Genomic DNA, 19,100 nt, shown 5'->3' with positions numbered 1-19,100 from the left:
CTCAACAGTACGGTGAAAATTACTGGGAACAGTGAGAGGTCCAATAACTGTGCAGAACCATGGAATAACTGCTTCTGCTGCTTACCAAAGCGTATTGTGTTTGGTGTGTTTACTAAATACATTGGGCAAAAATACTAACAACACTCCAAACCACGTTGCTCTCCCCACGTGAGAAGGGGCCACGTGCTGTGTTAAAGCACAAGCTTTGTATGCATAAGTTTCTAAGGTAGCAGAGCTGGTAAAAATGTCTACCTGATACTTTGAATAGCTACTGTCAATCAGATTAGATAGCACTGGACTAGACAGACTAACTTGGTATAAAGCAATTTCATATCTTTACATTGCTCTGATCCAAAGCTGATGTTTACCATAGGAAAGAACACCAAGGCTGCAGTCCTAAGTAGACTTAAGCCCCATTGAACTCAGTGGGTCCTCTCAGTAAATGTGCACAGGATGATGCACTGCAAATGTTTTTGATTACACTTCTTCCAGCTAATGTCCACAAGCTCCAAAACATTGTGACATTTCATTTCACTAAAATCATCCTTCAAAAAAATCCTATTTCCCTACAAAAGCCAAATTACCCTTTTTTCAAGCACTATAAAAATAAGGATCATATTGCTAAAACATTCCGGAAAAAATGCTGTTGAGAGACCTGCAGAAGCGGAAAAGTGATTTCAGAATTGTCTGTACTTTTGAAAGGAACAGATCCTTCAAGTGAAAAAGAAAAATGTTTCCAAACTGTGATTTAATAATAAATTGGCATATTAGCCATGCAACCTGAAAAACATCCCCCCTTCAGCTTATTCATTGTTCAGGATATTTGCAACTTCCTGTGCTGCTTGGGATTGGATGTTCTTGTTAGGATTTCCAAATAGGAAACTGGTGACTCAGCACAGTATGAAAGACCTCAATTAAACTGCTGGAATAACTAGCACAGAAATTGCAACGTCCTCTTGTACTACTGGAAAAATTGAACAAAAAGGACGCACAGTACAAAGCGACCAGCAAAAGGAGGATGTGTAAAAAAAATAAATTAGCTTGCTTGCCCACACAATGCCAGGAGTCCTAGCACTCCTAAACAAGCCAGGAATTGCAAACTAACAACAAACTGTGGCTTCAGACTCTGGCTTGTTAGAGGAGCAATCAGGCCTCCCTGTTCAGACGTGACACTATGCTTTTGCTTCCTGGTTAGTTTAGCCACACCTCTTGGCACAAGGAGCCCAGCAAGAGCAATCAGGCAGCAAACACCAACATGCTACTTGTGAACAATAAGCCACAATTCTCTGCTATTCTGGCTTGTCCCTATGTGTGAAAATGGACAATGTAAATCAACAGTCTGGAGGGGGGAAAAGAACCCATTTCCCTCCCTGGAGGAGCCTTTTCTTTTCCTTAAAATATGGGTCCCCAACCTTTTTGATTCAGTGGGCACATTTGGAATTTTGATAGTGTGTCAAGGGCACTCTCACAAAATGGCTGCCATGGGGTGTTTGCGCGTTGATAAAATGGCTGCCAGTCACAACACACTCATTTTCCAGAAGGCAAACTTGTGAGACTAAAAGAAAAGTAATTTGCCCAAGAACCTAAGCACAAGGCAAAGGTGGGGTCTGAGATCCCAAACACAAAACCACTCTTTGGAACCCAAATAAAGATGGCGCTGCTAGGTTACAGCTGTTTCTAATTTGACGATATCTCTTTTATCTTCCTCAGGCTGATGACATAAAAGGATCTTAAATTTCAATGCACTTTATTTGCTTATCCACTGGATCAGCTTAACCAGTGGCTTTGTTTTGCTGTTTAATTTAGACCAGTTAACTACTTGAGCAACCATGTAAGCCAGGGGTCACCAACCTTTTTGGACCCATGGGCTGATTTGGGAATTTGACAAACTGCTGTGGGCACCACCACAAAATGCCTAATCAGTGGATTGCTGCACTGGCATCTCCCTGTCATGTCTATGCATCTTTTGTTTTGTGCCTATTGGACACCACGGCGTCTCTTTAATAAGGGATGGTCTAATTCAGCTAATTGCTGCGGAGCAATACAGCAAATCCCCTTCATGGATCACTGCCTTGTTGTGGTGAAGGGGCTTGAGTAACTCAGTGAAGCCATAAGCTATGCCGTGCAGGGCCACCCAAGACGGACAGGTCATGGCAGAGAGTTCTGACAAAATGTGGTCCACTGGAGAAGGAAATGGCAACCCACTCCAGTATTCTTGCCAAGAAAACCCCATGGAACGTATCACAAGGCTAAAAGATATGACGCCCGAAGATGAGCCCCTCAGGTCGGAAGGTGTCCAATACACTACTGGGGAAGAGCAGAGGGTATTTCCAAGCAGCGCCAGAAAGAGTGAAGCGGCTGGGCCAAAGCCGAAAGGACACTCAGCTGTGGATGTGTCTGGTGGTGAAAAGAACATCCGATGCTGTAAAGAACAATATTGTTTAGGAACCTGGAATGTCAGATCAATGAATCAAGGTAAGCTGGAGGTGGTCAAACATGAGATGGCAAGATTGAACATCGACATCTTGGGAATCAGCGAACTAAAATGGACAGGCATGGGCGAATTTAATTCAGGTGACCATCATATCTACTATTGTGGGCAAGAATCCCTTAGAAGAAATGGAGTAGCACTCATAGTCAACAAAAGGGTGGGAAAAGCAGTACTGGGGTACAACCTTAAAAATGATAGAATGATCTCAGTACGAATCCAAGGCAACCATTCAACATCACACTAATTCAAGTCTATGCCCCAACCACTGAGGCCGAAGAAGCTGGGGTTGATCGGTTCTATGAAGACCTACAACACCTTCTAGAACTAACACCAAACAAAGATGTCCTCTTCATCATAGGGGATTGGAATGCTAAAGTAGGAAGTCAAGAAATCACTGGGATAACAGGCAGGCATGGCCTTGGTGTACAAAGTGAAGCAGGACAAAAGCTAATAGAGTTTTGCCAAGAGAACACACTGATCATAGCAAACACTCTTTTCCAACAGCACAAGAGACGACTCTACACATGGACATCACCAGATGGTCAGTATCGAAATCAGATTGATTATGTCCTTTGCAGCCAAAGATGGAGAAGCTCTATACAATCAGTCAAAACAAGACCTGGAGCTGACTGTGGCTCAGATCATGAGCTTCTGGTTGCAAAATTTCGGCTTAAATTGAAGAACGTAGGGAAAACCACTAAACCATTCAGGTATGACCTAAATCATATCCCTTATGAATATACAGTGGAGGTGAGGAATAGATTTCAGGGATTAGACCTGATAGACAGAGTGCCTGAGGAACTATGGACGGAGGTCCGTAACATTGTTCAGGAGACAGCAACTCAATCCATCCCAAAGAAAAAGAAATGCAAGAAAGCCAAGTGGCTGTCTGATGAGGCTTTACAAGTAGCTGAGGAAAGAAGGGAAGTGAAAAGCAAGGGAGAAAGGGGAAGATATATCCAACTGAATGCAGAGTTCCAGAGAATAGCAAGGGGAGACAAGAAGGCCATCTTAAATGAACAATGCAAAGAAATCGAGGAAAACAACAGAATGGGAAAGACTAGAGATCTCTTCAAGATAATTGGAGATCTCAAGGGAACGTTTTGTGCAAAGACGGGCATGATAAAGGACAAAGAAGGCAGGGACCTAACAGATGCAGATGAGATTAAGAGGAGGTGGCAAGAATACACAGAAGAACTATACAGGAAAGATCTGAATGTCCCTGATAGCCATGATAGTGCGCTCACTGAACTTGAGCCGGACATCCTAGAGAGTGAAGTCAAGTGGGCCTTAGGAAGCATTCCTAACAACAAAGCTAGCGGAGATGACAGTATTCCAGCTGAGCTATTTAAAATCCTAAAAGATGATGCTGTTAAAGTGCTGCATTCAATATGCCAACAAATTTGGAACACTCAACAATGGCCGCAAGACTGGAAAAGGTCAGTTTACATTCCAATTCCAAAGAAGGGCAACGCCAAAGAGTGTTCAAACTATCGTACAATTGCGTTCATTTCACATGCCAGCAAGGTGATGTTCAAAATCCTACAAGCTAGGCTTCAGCAGTATGCGAACCGAGAACTACCGGAAGTACAAGCTGGGTTTTGAAGAGGCAGAGGAACTAGAGATGAAATCGCCAACATTCGCTGCATCATGGAGAAAGCAAGAGAATTCCAGAAAAATGTCTATTTCTGCTTCATTGACTATGCTAAAGCCTTTGATTGTGTGGATCACAACAAACTGTGGCAAATTCTTAAAGTGATGGGAGTACCAGACCACCTTACCTGTCTCCTGAGAAACCTGTACGAGGGTCAAGAAGCAACAGTAAGCACCAGACATGGAGCAACCGAGTGGTTCAAAATTGGGAAAGGAGTACAACAAGGCTGCATATTGTCACCCTGCTTATTTAACTTATATGCAGAGTACATCATGAGAAACGCCGGGTTGGATGAATCACAGGTCGGAATTAAGATTGCTGGGAGAATTATCAACAACCTCTGATATGCAGACGATACCACCCTAATGGCAGAAAGCGAAGAGGATCTCAAGAGCCTCTTGTTGAGGGTGAAAGAGGAGAGTGCAAAAGCTGGTTTGAAACTCAACATTAAAAAAACTAAGATCATGGCATCTGGCCCCATCACTTCCTGGCATATAGAAGGGGAAGAAATGGAAGCAGTGACAGATTTTACTTTCTTGGGCTCCAAGATCACTGCAGACAGTGACTGTAGCCATGACATTAAAAGACGCTTGCTCCTTGGGAGGAAAGCTATGGCAAACCTAGACAGCATAGTAAGAAGCAGAGACATCACCTTGCCGACAAAGGTCCATCTAATCAAAGCTATGGTTTTCCCAGTAGTATGTATGGCTGTGAGAGCTGGACTATAAGGAAGGCTGAGCGCCGAAGAATTGATGCTTTCGAACTGTGGTGCTGGAGAAGACTCTTACGAGTCCCCTGGACTGCAAGGAGGTCAGATCAGTCCATCCTAAAGGAAATCAACCCTGAGTGCTCATTGGAAGGACAGATACTGAAGCTGAAGCTCAAATATTTTGGCCACCTAATGCAAAGAGAAAACTCCCTGGAAAAGACCCTGATGCTGGGAAAGACTGAAGGCAAAAGGAGAAGGGGACGGCAGAGGATGAGATGGCTAGATAGCATCACCGATGCAATGAATATGAACTTGAGCACGCTCCGGGAGAGAGCGCAGGACAGGAAGGCCTGGCGTGCTACGGTCCATGGGGTCACGAAGAGTCGGACACGACTGAACAACTGAACAACAAATACAGCGAATGCTTCTTTTAAACATATGTTTTGGCAACATCCAGTAGTTGCTTCCTTTGCGCAGGAGGTTATTACACAGATAAACTTTGTACTGGAACAGTCTTTAATATTCCATGATGTACACACTCTTTTACATTATTTACCTGCTTCATCGAAATTAACAAATGGTCAGCGTAAATGGATTCTCTGTGCTCTTTTGGGGGCTGAAAGACTGATATTACAGCATTGGAAGGTGAGTTTATAAACACTCATCTCCTATGATGCAATGGATTGAGGACATTACGGTGCTTTCAATATTTGAACAGGTGGCGTATAGACACCACCTTCAGATGGATAGTTATTTGGATATTTGGTCCATTTGTGGTAAAGCCTATGCATAATTGCTAGAAAGTTGTATGCATTTTATGCATATCCATGTACGTAGATTTAAAAAATGGGGAGGGGACAAAAATACCCCCAAAAATTCAGGTGCCCTTGGGGACCCCTTTGTGGTCGTCACCAGAGGTTCCTGCAGGCAGCATGGCGTTGGGGACCCTTGATGTAAGACATGGCTTATCCCTGCTTCACACGTTATATGGCATCATGTCTGCCATGGCTACATTGGTTCTTCCTGTAGCAAACTCATAAAATGTGAAGAGCCAAAGTACATTCCTAAGGCCATCTGAAATTGCTGCATTATTTTTCTAGAATGTTTCAGCCATCCTTCAAGTGTGCAATGTTTCTATTTTGTCACTTATGAGTATTTATACATGATGCTTTGATACAATTCTATTGCATGACATTTCTGATGTTATATTATTGTTATGTGGTTGTTTCCACACTAGCTTCTTTCTCTAAAATTGCTGTCATTTGCTCGCCCACTTTTCTTTGTTTTTTTACAAAGTATCCAGATGACATGGCTCTTAGCCTGCCGGTTGAATTCCTGTGTCTTCTGTGTTGTCTTCCTATGTCTTTTCAGATCTGATTGGTGGTGATTTTTTAAAAAAAATTGTTAAAAAATGCAGTTGCAACCCCAGCCTATTTAGTGCTATTAAAATAGTGCTATTGAGTTTTTAAGGGCTCCTGTGCCTTCAGTTAAACACTTTCTGTTCACAGGTTCAGCCCATTATATTGCTTCCTAGTGGCCAGAGGTGGGGAAGTAGTGAATAGTCTTAGTTGCCTCTTGGAATAACTTCTCTTGATTGATTCAGTGCCAGCTTCTGTTCCCCTGGGGGTGAGGGGAGCCTTAAAGTACTGGTTTCCTCTCATTATAATTTTTATTTCATTTTTAATTTGTGAAATAATGTGATTTTGCTATAAAAATTAAAAGAAAAAATAATCATGAGAGGAAACCAATAATTAGTGCCCCCCACGCCCTGGGCCAGAAACAAACACTATAACAATAGAGGGAGCAATCCTATGGCCCCTAGACATTGTCTGAGGGGCCATAGGATAGTGGGGATTCCCCCATTCAATGTCAGAGACAGCGCTCTGACCTTAGAAGGTGGAGCAGGAGATCTGACCCCCGCTACCCTGACCCCTCACAGCTGGCATGGAAAAAACCATGCCAGCTGGTTTCCAAAGCTGGAAAATCGACCTTGGAGAGGGGGAAGAGGGGGAGTTCCGGTGGTGAGGGGAGGAGACAATACAAGCTATCCTTAGCTATCCTCAGCCTCATCCAGCCTCCTCCCTGCACCCTCCAAACCACCCTCGCTGGACGGCAAAAAAAGCCTGTCTAGCAAAAAACGCAATGATCAGAGGACAGGGAGGCGAAGATCACCTCTGCACCTTCTCTTGCCTTGCCAGCTTCAGCCCGGCAGGGCCCTGGATACATGTCTCACATGGGTGCAACCCATAGGACTGTGCCCTAAGAAAGGCTATTCAAGGGATTAATTAATAGGCCAGTCATCGCTACTCCACTACCTTCACTCATCAAGCATCTATAAGAAGAAAACTTTTAATTAGCATTGTTGGCAATCTTTGCAAAATGGGACTAAATTATTAGTTGCGCTATGTCCTGCTTGTGGGTTTCCCATAGGCATCTGCCAGGTGACTGTGGGAGACAATATGCTGGATTAGATAGGTGTTCAGCTTGACTCAGCAGGGGACTTCTTGTGTGAACGTTCTAGGTGGATCTTGGTCATATGGAAGGGAATTACTGGATAATACAATACTATATTAAATGCTTGTGTTGAATCTCCATTTTAATTCCACTCCTAACTACTGGCAGAAAAGCAATGCCTCAGTAACGCTAAAGGCCTCTGGTGTGGGAGCAACCATGTCTAATATATTTTGATGGTCTGTTTTAAACTACCATAGTTTGGGCATTTAAGATCTTCTGCTCTCAGGGATATACCTCTCACCATCCCCGCTTTGGCTTGTTTGTTCAGTTGGCAACATAATGTCCCAGGTGCAGCAATGCCAGACAGGCATTTGCAAGATACGGGAGCTAGGTGCCCTCTTTGGAATACATAGGATTGTATTTGCAGATTTAAAAAGATATGATAGCCATGCCCAGACAGCATGAATAATATGCAAGCCAATGCATCCAATGGCAAGAGGCTGTGCGTATGGGCTGTTTCACACCAATGCCTCAAGACAGGATTTCCTGTGACATCCCTCATAGTAACATGATTTTCCGTAAGACATAATTTTCCAAGACTGTGTACAATCCATATCTTATCTCTGTAAGACTCCCCTTTCGATATAAATATTTAAAATTGCCTGCTCCTGGTCTATTACTTTATTTTAATTAATTGCTTTTATTGTCTCCACATATTTGGCTTTTTAACAGATCCAACGCACATTTGTAAAATGGCTAGATTTTTTAAAAAACTAGCCCAGCTTCACATCACATCAATTTGTGTTCTCAGGATCTGGCTTGAAGCACAGTGAATCAATGACTCCTATGTAGCTCAGTTCTATGTATATTTACTTGGATTAGGTCCCACTTAATGTTCATACAGCTATAACCCTGTGGCCATTTCAGACATAACACTAAACCATAGTTTAGCATTACAACAACAAGCCTAAATGAGGCTCAGGCACTCCTCCCTTCTCTGCGGTGCAGTTATAAGGAGTTCAGAAACTTTTGCTTCTGTTTAGATTAGCTTGGCAAGTTGTCTGAACCTGACAAACTGTGGCTAAAGTTAATTATGGTTTGCTGAAACAGCCAAATTCAAACCATAATGTAAGAGGCTGGTTTGTTTCAACAAACCATAGTTAAAATTACTCTCAGCACAGGATTTGGCCATAACACTAAACTGTGGTTAGTCTAAAACAGAAGCTTCTAAGCCCCTCCTTGCAGTTGCACCCAGTGAATTGTGTGCATGTGTGGGTGTAAGCAAGCAAGCCCAAAGATTACTGCGGCTCATCCTTATAATGTGAAATGATGGTTTCATGTTCTGTGCAAACTGGGCCTTAGTATCACAGTAAAGACCCACCATTTAATATCTGAAATATGTTATAAAAAACTAACACAGCATCTTATTTCTGCTGTGCACGAAAATGACATCAAAACTTGAAGATGTAGAGATAGGCTTGGCTGGAGATGTTACAATGTTACTTTGAAACAAAACCCCCAGTCAGCAACGTGAGTGACAACTATGTTTGTTTTCCAAGATATTGTAGGATTTCTGTTGTGCATATGAGCCACCACAAGATGAAATTTTGACAGACTATCATCGTGAAGTAGGGGAAAGAACAGGGAACTGTACTGGACAATCTCAAAAGTTGACTAGTGATTTCTCCATGAATTGTAATTGTTCTGTTCTCATCTGTCAAGAGTTTTTAAAATCAAAACTAAAGAGGTTTGGTGTGTGTGTTTTAAAGAAACACAATTGTCCTAGAATAAAGAGCAGGCTGCTAATGAATGTTAAGATGCAAGAGCCAAAATCGTCCCATAGGATACCATGTAGGAAGCGTATATGATGTGGCTTTTCCCACGTGATTTCCCCATTATGTATGTCACTGGAGCAATCAGGCATATGCATTAACCACATTGCCTGGGTAACTTATAAACTGGCTCGTACTCTGCAAAATTATTAAGACTGTAATGCCATTCATTTAATTATTAATGGATCGTCAGCCTTATGGAGAATGGCTTTTAAAAGCTAGGGAGGGTTAAACTTTCAGAAGAACCCCCTCCCCCCTGCCCCCCCCCCCCCGACAGGGAGTATATTAGAATTTTATAAGATCTCAGGTCAAGAGAAAGACAAGAGGGGGCAAATATTCACACTTGTTTCCTCCCTCCAAATGATAAAAAATTCAGGGTCATGCTTTGAGACTGACACAGAACAAGTTCAAAATCACAGAAAAGGAAGTACTGCTTCACACAGTGTGCAATTAGTCTATGAACCTCTTGGCCACAGGATGCTGAGAAGGCCACTTACATAACTGGCTTCTAAAATTGCTAGGATAAGTGTAGATCTGTTGTTGACTAGCTCTGAGCAACGGTGAGCAGAAGTGTAGCCCTCATAGTCAGAGACACATTGGACTAGATCCAAAGGTTCCCTTCCTCCGACAAAAGGAATCCTTCCGTCAGAGGAAGGGAACCTTAAGATCCAACCCTTAACCTCTGACTATTAGATCTTGGGGATTAATAGCACAAATTGCAAAAAGAGAGAATGCTGAACTAGATAAGCATTTGTTTGACCCAATGTGGCAATCTTAATGCTCCGTAGCTTACTTAACCTAATGATTAATCCAGCCCCTGGCAGGGAGTTAAGAGGGCTACCTTGTGCCTCATTAGCTCCTCCAACTCTATATTTCTCTTGACTCAAGGATGTCCTCCACGCCCTCTGCTTCAAAAATGCATTGCTTAAAAACAACAACACATATCCATCTCACCTGTGGTCTAAAAACAAAAATTTCCATTCCAGGCTATGTCTCGATGCGAATTCTTCACACGGTTCTTCCACATTACAAAGTTCCTGCAGAAACAGATGGCAGGGTGTGTTTTTTCTCTCTCCTTTCTTTCTTTTTTTTATACATGCAACTCTTGGAAAACAAATAGTCTTTCTGACAAACACATGGGACCATATAGTGAACAAGGATGTTGGGCATCCAGGACTTTGAAAATCTGATGTAATTGCTCCTAACTGCACTCCCCTAAGGTAAACGTTATTCTGATTCTAGGGGTGCAGATGGAGGAACTGCATCAACTTAGCCAAGGCCATGAAGTGACTCAGTATCAGAGGTACGATGATCACCCACTGGCCCAGAGCTGCTGTAAATTAACTATGCAAAACCTCCATTAAATTCAGTGAGTACTGTGATCAGGGTAGGCATCAAGGGTACGCATGATCGGGCATCTGCCAGGATCTCACACCCCAGCAAGGGCCCACTGACAAGAGCCCCCTGGAACTGCTTCTCCTCTTCACCATTGCAACCTGCTTGTTCACCTGCCTCTATCTCTTGCTGGCCCTGACAGCAGTGGTGGTGAGAAGAGGAGCACAGGTGCCCTGGCCTACTTGCTCACTCGCTCTCTGCCTGTCAAGTAAGCAAGTGGAAGCAGTGATGAGAAAGAGGATAAGGAGAAACAGAAGCTGATTTCAATGGCAGTGAAAAGGTAGGTTCACTGAGGGAGGGGGCTATTGTAGGGTTCTTGCACAAGAGCTCTCGAAAACCTGAACCTTGAGAATGTTTCCAATTGCGTTCGGTTCTCTCAAGAGATTTTTTTTTAAGTTTGCATTAACATTTTATGCATATCTGTGCACATTTCTCGTAATACATGCATTTTTGTATGCATTTTGAACTAATATACACTTTTGTGCAAGCAATTTTCCTAATATAATGCATTCTTATTGTTCTTTTCACCAACATTTTTGCATGCATTTTTTTATTGGAGAACTTCACTGTGAAATTCGGAGAAGTGCGAATTTAAAGAATAATTGTTTTGGTTCACGAATTAGTTCAAAGGTGCACGATTAGATACATTTGTATTAAAATGTGAACCGAATGAATTTCTCCTCTATCCCGACTTGAAGCACAGGGCATTTGATGGTGTCACCTGATAAAGCAAGCATAGTGTGGCATAGGGATTCCCTGTACCAACATTGTAAATCTCCCCTGTAGATCACATGGCCACATGGGGTCTCTACCTGTAGCACAGCCTCATAAATAAGTCCACAAAAATTACTAGCCTGCATAAATTTGTACTAGCCTGGTGGGGGCTGGCAGAAGAGGTACAGAGACCTCTGTCACTCCTGCAGCATCCCACTATGCAGGGTGCACATGAGGGGAAGACCATTCACTCACTGGCATTGAATTCCATATACTTGCCTGCAAGCAGTTTATTTTCACCTATAGTTACCAGGCTAGTGTTTAAATACAAGGCTGCTCTAATTTATGTAGTTAAGGGAATGGGTAGCATAGTCTTATAAAGGAACTGCACAGGTTTAATTTAGCTCACTGAGGACTAAATATGCTGTAAGTGTATGTCTGATTCCCCCTCCCCAAAGTCACATGGCTATCCCTGGCCTTGAACTGACCAATTTTATATCTCACATAATTGATCCCCAGTTTCTACTATGTGGATTGACTCTGTGATCTATGAAAGTTCAGGAAGGCGCAATCCTATTGGATCTGCCCTTGATACTCGTAAGCCTCTGAACTCGGGAGGTTTACGAGTATCCAGGGCAGAGCGGGAGGCACGGCAGTGGCGATCTTCACCTCTGCTGCACCTCCGTTCTGGAATTTAGCTGGACAGGCTTTTTCGCCCATTTAGCCAAGGCATCAAGGAGGGGGACGGAAGGAGACTGGGGAGGCCTGAGGATATAGTATAAGCCATCCTCTCCCCTCCCCGCCCACCAGCACATCCCCTTTCCCTCCTCTCCGAGGTTGGTCCTACAACCTTGGAGAGGCAGCTGGCACAGTTCTCTCCATGCCAGGTGCAAGGGAGAGGGGGTGGGGAGCTTGGACTCCTGGGAGTGCTGTCTCCTACCTGGGATCCAGGAATCCGAATTATCCTATGGTCTCCCTGACCCTGTCCAGGGGCCGTATGATTACTCTCTAAGTCCCCTATTATACAACCTTATTATTACTTTCTTGCAAACAGCAGATAAAGTGGTAAGCCTGTATCTGGACCAAACCACTTCACACTGTGGGCGGGGCTGATAGGATGGAATGCTTTCCCATTGGAAAAAATCCCTGCAGTAGAAATCCAGTATGTCAGGGAGAAGGCTAGACTAGAACCCCTCTCCCTGACATGCTAATTTTCTATGCATGGGAATAGTATTAATAATTGTTGTGGTTACTGGTATGGATGAGCATTCAATCATGCAAATTCCCACTCATAATATGAAATGGTACCAGGTTTACCCATCTGCTGTCTGTGAGAAGTAGGTCCAAATCTTCAGTGCAGTCTTCTTAGGATGGTATCATTCCTGCAGGTAAGATATCACATTTTGGAATGCTGCTCTATTTTTTTTTTTTAAGCCCCATATCATTAAAAGAAAATCCTGTAGAAAAACAGAATATCAGGAAGAAGGGTTCTGCCGTGCCTTTCTCCCTGACATGCTGATTTTCTACATGCAGGGAGGTGGTTTCTTCTTCCTTTATGTGAAACAGTACACCTGCATTCTGAAGTGGTAGAATCCCATAATGACTCTGCCGCTTGATTTTTCTGCATGTATGGATAGATCATGTAAAGTACTTTATCAGCTCTGCTCACCCACTCCCTTCTCACCCATTGCTGAGCCTGACAGGTTATTATGATAATGTTATATTGATCAGAGAGACTCAGCACCTTCAAGAACTGTGGAGTAACAAGACGAACTGTTGCTACTAGGCAGATCTGCTCTTCGTTGGCTGATCGGAACACTCGTGCAATGGCAGACTCAAAACCATTATAAGAAGATGTAGGCACTAAAAATGAAAAATAAAAAACAAGCATTCACATAAAATCAGGGCTGGTGTTCTATTCCTTTTGGTAAAGACAACATTTCTAAAATCTCCCTGTCTATTTTGGTTGTAACCCCCCTATCCTTTCTGGAAGATAGATAGATGCCAAGAAGGCAGAGCCGATGCCAATAAAAGCAAGCCAGTAAAACCTTTAACTTTAAAATGTTCAGCACAACAACACTTATTTTATAGGAGAAATTATTTCAGAAATGTTGGTGCAGCACTGTTATAGTGGCAGCTATTGTGAAACTAGGCCATGAACAGGTTATGGAAAATTGGGGGTGAGAGGAGGAAAAAAAACAACCTTTTGAGTATTGTTAATACTGCCAAGTGGAGAACGGAAGGAAAGCTGGAAAAGGAAAAGATACCTGATGCAATTTCTCCACCTTGTTGAACACTTGCCTATATGTATTCCATAGTACATATATTGTTAGAACAACCAGTATGGATAAAGGTGACCTTACACATACACACACATGAAATTCCAGGTCAACACATTAATTATGAACACCAGAAATGTCAGAGGTTGAAGGGGCTTGTCGAGGCAACGTGTAACTGATAGAAGAGTTCTGTGTAACTCCAACACTTGCATATTTTTATGTTAATGGACTGTGTTCCAACAAAAGTTATCACTTTATTTGCTTTGCGTTCATTTGCACACATAATTTTGAGACATCCATTTCCTTTTCTAAACTTAAGAATGTACAAAGAATGGATTCACTGTGGTGGCCCCCACTCTGTGGAACTCCCTCCCTAGGGAACTCCGTCATGCCCCCTCTTTAATGAGCTTCCGTCGTGCATTAAAAACGTGGTTGTTCAGGCAGGCATTTGGGGTGGGTTAGGGTATTTAAAAAAACAATTATGGTAGAATTTTATTGTTTTAAATTGTTTTATGGTATGTTGTACATCGCCCAGAGTGGCTGGGTGACCAGCCAGATGGGCGATTAATAAATTTAATAATAAATAAATAAATAAAAATTCACACAACTCCATTTTCACATGCAGACTGCAGCTAACAGGTCAAACAGTTCTTGCTTAAACTTTTCTTCTTGTTTGTATCTTACTTAGGGTGCTTCATGACAGAAGGGTCATAGTGATAACAGCCAGAAGACACAGTACAGCTGTTCTTTCTTTTTTACTTAACAGGTTTTCCACAGTAAGAAAGAAAGACAGAAGAAGTGGTGGGAAAACACAGGAAGGCTATGCGAGGAAGACATTGTTGTCTGAAAACCACATAAAATTCCATGAAGGAGGCAGTGTGTGGAGCCATAAAAACCTCATGTGGAACCAACCTTAGTATCCTTCCATGGGAAGAAAATTCTCTCAAAATGAGTAACAACAGTGTCAGGGTTCCTCTTATGACTTGGACCCCCTGAGGAACTCCTTAAGGATCTCTTGCCTCCTTAAGAGTCCCACCTTCCTTCTTTCACCTTCCCCTTTCCAATAAAGTGGGGTTTGGGCTGAAAGCGTGCAGTGATTGGCACTTCAGATACTTGGGTGTTAACCACAACAGTTTGCTGGTAAATTAAAGCAAGCAAATCAACTAAAGGTATTTATGCAATAAATAAATTTGACTGATATAAAAGGCATTAAGAGAAAATAAAAATTGCAAAACACAAGTTCCTTTACCCTAGCTGTACTTAGGACTTTTCCAGGTTGCTTCTTCTTGCTCTCTCTTCAGGCTCTGATCTCCCCGACTCTGCTCTTACTACTCTGGTCTTTCTGATGCTCTCCTTTTATACCCTCCTCCCCCAAAACCGAAAGTACTGTTTCAAACATGAAGAAATGAAATTTGACTGGGGAAATGAAACTGAAACTTAACCGGGGAAATGAAACTACTCCTCTCAGGGATACCCCCTCACAACAAAAAAACCCCAGGCCTCTAAGCCTGACCTTTTCTCCCATTTGCCTCTGTAGGCCTCAAATCTTCACAAACAGGACAATCACAAGATAGCTGTATGTTTAAAACTCATGGTCCTAGGGATCAAGGAAGTTTCCTTGAGGGAAACTTACAGATTCAGTTTAAGTGACAGCCAATGTGAGATACAGTTTTCACCTCTCTGCTTAGATTCCACAGTCCTACCATTGGGAGTGTGGTCAACCTGAGAGGTTTAAGAGGTTAGCTGTAATAACTGCAATTGTTGTGTGAATAACATGATGTGTGAATTCTCCATCTCTCACTCGCACACTCATTGTAACAGAAATGGGTCATCGCTGCACATCCAGAACACACCCAGGGCCTGCTCACAGATGGTAAGCTGCCTTGAGAACCATTTCGCTTTGTAGGAAGGTGGACTACAAATCAAATCAATTAAATAAATAAGTTTTTCTAGGGACTTGAAGGTGGTCTTTGCTGCCCACGATATAGTCTCTGGTTAAACACCTGTTTCAGAGACCATGTGTACTGTAAGCAATGATGGGTTGATTCCAGACTTCATGTTCTGGAAAGGCTGCTTATGTTTAAGGGAAGTGTTTGATCCACTGGAGAAGTCCCACGGGCAGAAGGCGGTGGGGAAGAGACGTTTGCCAAATGCCCCCTCTCCTTGCACAAGAATTTTGGACGGTGCAAATGGCTGAAAAGGGAGGGGTGAATTGGCAAAAGTTGCCTCCTCCCCTTCCACTCGTTGCAGCAAAGTCTGGATCAAACCTAATGGTTCTGTCATACTACCTTAAAGTATCTGAAAAGCTGTCACCTGTAGACAGCCATAAGAAATTCTATGACTGGCTAAGGACTTCATGAAGTTTATAATCTAGGCCTGCAATGAGCTATTGTATTGGGACCGTTTCCTACATTGTAAAGAAAGATCAAAAGAGGAAATGCAAATGTCTCGTGCTTTCTCCTTCTCTGAGTCTACAGCCATATGGAAAGAAGAAAAGTAGATCTGTCTTGCTGAGAAATCTATGAGCCTCAGATCTTTTCCTACTACTGCTTCTTTGAAAACAGCCTTGAGAAGTCTTTAAAAGTATGAGCGTATGAGAGAGAGAGAGGAGCAGCTTACCGTGAGTAAAATATTTGAAATCCACTACAAATTTCACATATTCATACGTAATGGGTTCATTTGGATCTAGGTTTCCTCGGGCTAAATGACAGCAAAATTCTATTTGTTTTTCAGCTGAAAGAGAGGAAGAATGATTTCAAATTTCATTGTTAAAAGATCTCTTGCAAGGTTCTCCAGTTCATCCTTTCAGACTTCCACTCCTACCTACCTATCTATAAAAGTTAACCACACACAAAAATGACAACACTTCTAAGTTAAGAAATCCTTTTCTTCTTGACAAGGGTTAATTGTGTAAACCTCTGTGGAACCAATCCTGATGAAGGGTGATACAGAAATATATTATGTGTATGTATATTCTTCAGCTTAAACTGATAAAGAGACATGTTATATTTATTATTATCATTAATTTATATAGCACTATTAATGTGCACATTAAAATGTGGCCCACAAGATCTTTCCCAGATTACATTTCAGCCCTTGGACTCAAAAATGTTCCCCATCCCTGGCTTAGTTATTCAGATGTAACACTTAACTGTGTGGTCAAGGAAAACAAACCATGATTAAGTAAGTAACATGTCTCCATGGGTCTAAATTCAATTAATTAGAATTAGAGTGCAATCCTATAATTCCTGGAGAGGGTCTCAGGGTCCATAAGATTTTTTTGATCCCCTCTCCCAAAACTGTAGACATTACTAAAACTTCGGGAGGGGGACTCCAAGGTCCGATCCCTCCCCCTGCCCCCTTGCAGACGTCATGGAAAGAACTGCAGTGCCTGCTTTCTGAGGCCACAAAAGCTGCCTCGGCTGACCTACAGAAGTCAAAGGGGGGCCGCTCCAGTAGGTGGGGAAGGGAGAGGAGAGGCCAGAATTATGGATGGCCATTGCAAGGAAATCCAGCCCTTTTTAAGCTTGCTGGTTTTCCCTGGAACCCCCAGTTTGGATTGCATTTGCTAACTGAGCTGTGGGCTTTTTCCTGAAATCCAGGAACTCTTCTCTGTGGGGGAGATCCCTTAAATTGATATTTATGCAAATTGCAGCTGCAATTTGTGCAAATTCCCACTGTAATTTGCTTAATTTGTGCACATTGCAGCAGCAATTTGCTTAATTTGCACAAATTGTGCCCGCAGTTTACGAAAATTGCAAGCACAATATGTGCAAATTATGCAAATTGCATTTGCAATTTGCATAAATGTCAATTTAAGAAAAAAAAAACTACAACCAAAACTCCACGAGCTGGCCCAACTCACTCTGCATCAAGTTGGGCCAGCTCATGTGTAAGTGAGCTGAAGTCCAGGTGGCCGAGCTGAAGAAAGCTCAGCGAGCTTCACCCCCTCTGACATTTCTAGCCAGGATGTGCAAAATCCAGCCCTGCCCTTGACCTTGGAAGTGCAACTACTGTAGGCAGGCTCAGAGGCCCATCCAGAGGAAACTGTAAAAACAAAGGAGGGCGGAGAGGCAAAAATTGCCTCCGTTGGTCCTCCCACCCTGCCAGCAGCAGCCCAGATGGTCATCAGATACTTGCAAGCCTTCGAGACTGGAGGCTTCTCTCTAGTGGGTAGCAATTCAATAGGACTGTACCCTTAGTAGCCCTTTCAGTTTTATCTACAATTTCCACAGGAGGACTAAAAGTTATGATGGGAATGAGGCCTGTTAGTCTGCAGTTGCTAACACCTTATCCAAAGCCTATCACATTCATAGCAGCCTCTTCTAGCAATTCAGTAAGAATTCTAGATTAACTCTGCACCCTGAGTCACTCAAGCTGCAGATTATGCAACCTTCTTCGAGGCTGAATTAGGCCAGGGGGCCCAAGACAATACAAGCCCCGTGTGCCACTTTAGTCCTAGCGAGGGCTTATTTTGCATGCTTCATCAGGACTTACATGACGATTAAGCTGTATGTAGAATCTCTCGACAGAGATTCCACTCTTCCAGCAAGAATAAGGGAACCTAAGAGTGGTACCCTGGTGGTGTGGAAACCAGTGCACAGTACTCCTTTGTGCACTAAGGTAACATGACCAGCCCCAGGTCATGAACACACACATAACAGTGTTGCTCTTCTGGGAACTGGACTAAGGCTGGTGGGGAAAACCTCCATCATAGGCTCCTCCTATATTGGGTGTGCGTGGATGCGGAGCTTCACATATACACTGATGGTGCAGGAAAGAGTGATCTGATGGCAGCTGCCACATCAGTAAGATAATGTAAGAACCATATGTAAGGAATTATAAATAATATTATAGTATAACCGTGTTCTCCTTGTTTACAAATTCATGGGTTAAGTGTAGCTGTCAGGAATGAATCTGAGCATGTGGAGATAGTTAGCAACTCAGACTCAGAATGGGAACAGCCAGAACCAGGGGAGGCTCCCTCCCTAGTGAGCTCAGATATGGCAAAGCCTTCTTCTCAAGACCTTGGCACACAGATGGCTTGACCTGAAGGGCCCCCCCTCCTCCTCCATGAGAACCCAGGGCTCAGGGGAGGAGGAGAGTGAGGGGCGTGACTTGGGGGATGTTAGGGTCAGTCACAGAGCGAAGTGGGAAAAGTTAGAGTTGGCGCTCAGACACTCCTCCAGGTTGGCTATGCATGATAGCCTATGTAGGAGGGAGCAACTGTAAGGGAGGGGCATCCCCACTAAGCTAGTCTGGCCAGAAAGTTCTTGTTCAAACTGCTGGCAACTCCTCTAACTTCCACTTCAGCTCCTCTATTGGTATTCGTAATTGTGCAGAGTAGCTGTTTCCTTTGTAGCCTGAGAGTTTCCTAGAATTTGCATTTGTAAAGAACCTGGTCATTAACTAATAAAGTAATGAGCCTGAAGCCTGGTATCTTGGAGTGTGTTGATTGCGAAGGGAGAGGACGAAGGAACGTGACAGCAGCAGCACGAAAGTTCATGCTAATTTATTAAATTATCCGAACAATGGAAAGAGTTAGTCTATATTTCTGCTAAACTTAAAGCTT

The 19,100-nt window shown here is 43.0% G+C and overlaps 1 protein-coding gene across 1 annotated transcript in view; it reads right to left on the bottom strand.

Annotated features, from left to right (window-relative positions):
* PASD1 (PAS domain containing repressor 1) overlaps positions 1–19,100 on the bottom strand; it is a 179,387-nt gene that overhangs the window by 33,758 nt on the left and 126,529 nt on the right. The window contains exons 9-11 of the mRNA XM_084813726.1: positions 16,148–16,261; positions 12,994–13,112; positions 10,095–10,177 (exon numbers count right to left, since the gene is read on the bottom strand). Coding sequence (XP_084669852.1) covers positions 10,095–10,177; positions 12,994–13,112; positions 16,148–16,261 — 316 coding nt within the window. The remainder of the gene's footprint in view (positions 1–10,094; positions 10,178–12,993; positions 13,113–16,147; positions 16,262–19,100) is intronic.

Source organism: Heloderma suspectum, chromosome 9 (assembly GCF_057233095.1).
Source record: "Heloderma suspectum isolate Gila_16-S chromosome 9, 16-S_ref, whole genome shotgun sequence".
NCBI classification, from domain to species: domain Eukaryota; kingdom Metazoa; phylum Chordata; class Lepidosauria; order Squamata; family Helodermatidae; genus Heloderma; species Heloderma suspectum.
The sequence above is the reverse complement of the archived record's forward strand: the minus strand, read 5'-3'. Positions and strand labels throughout refer to the sequence as shown.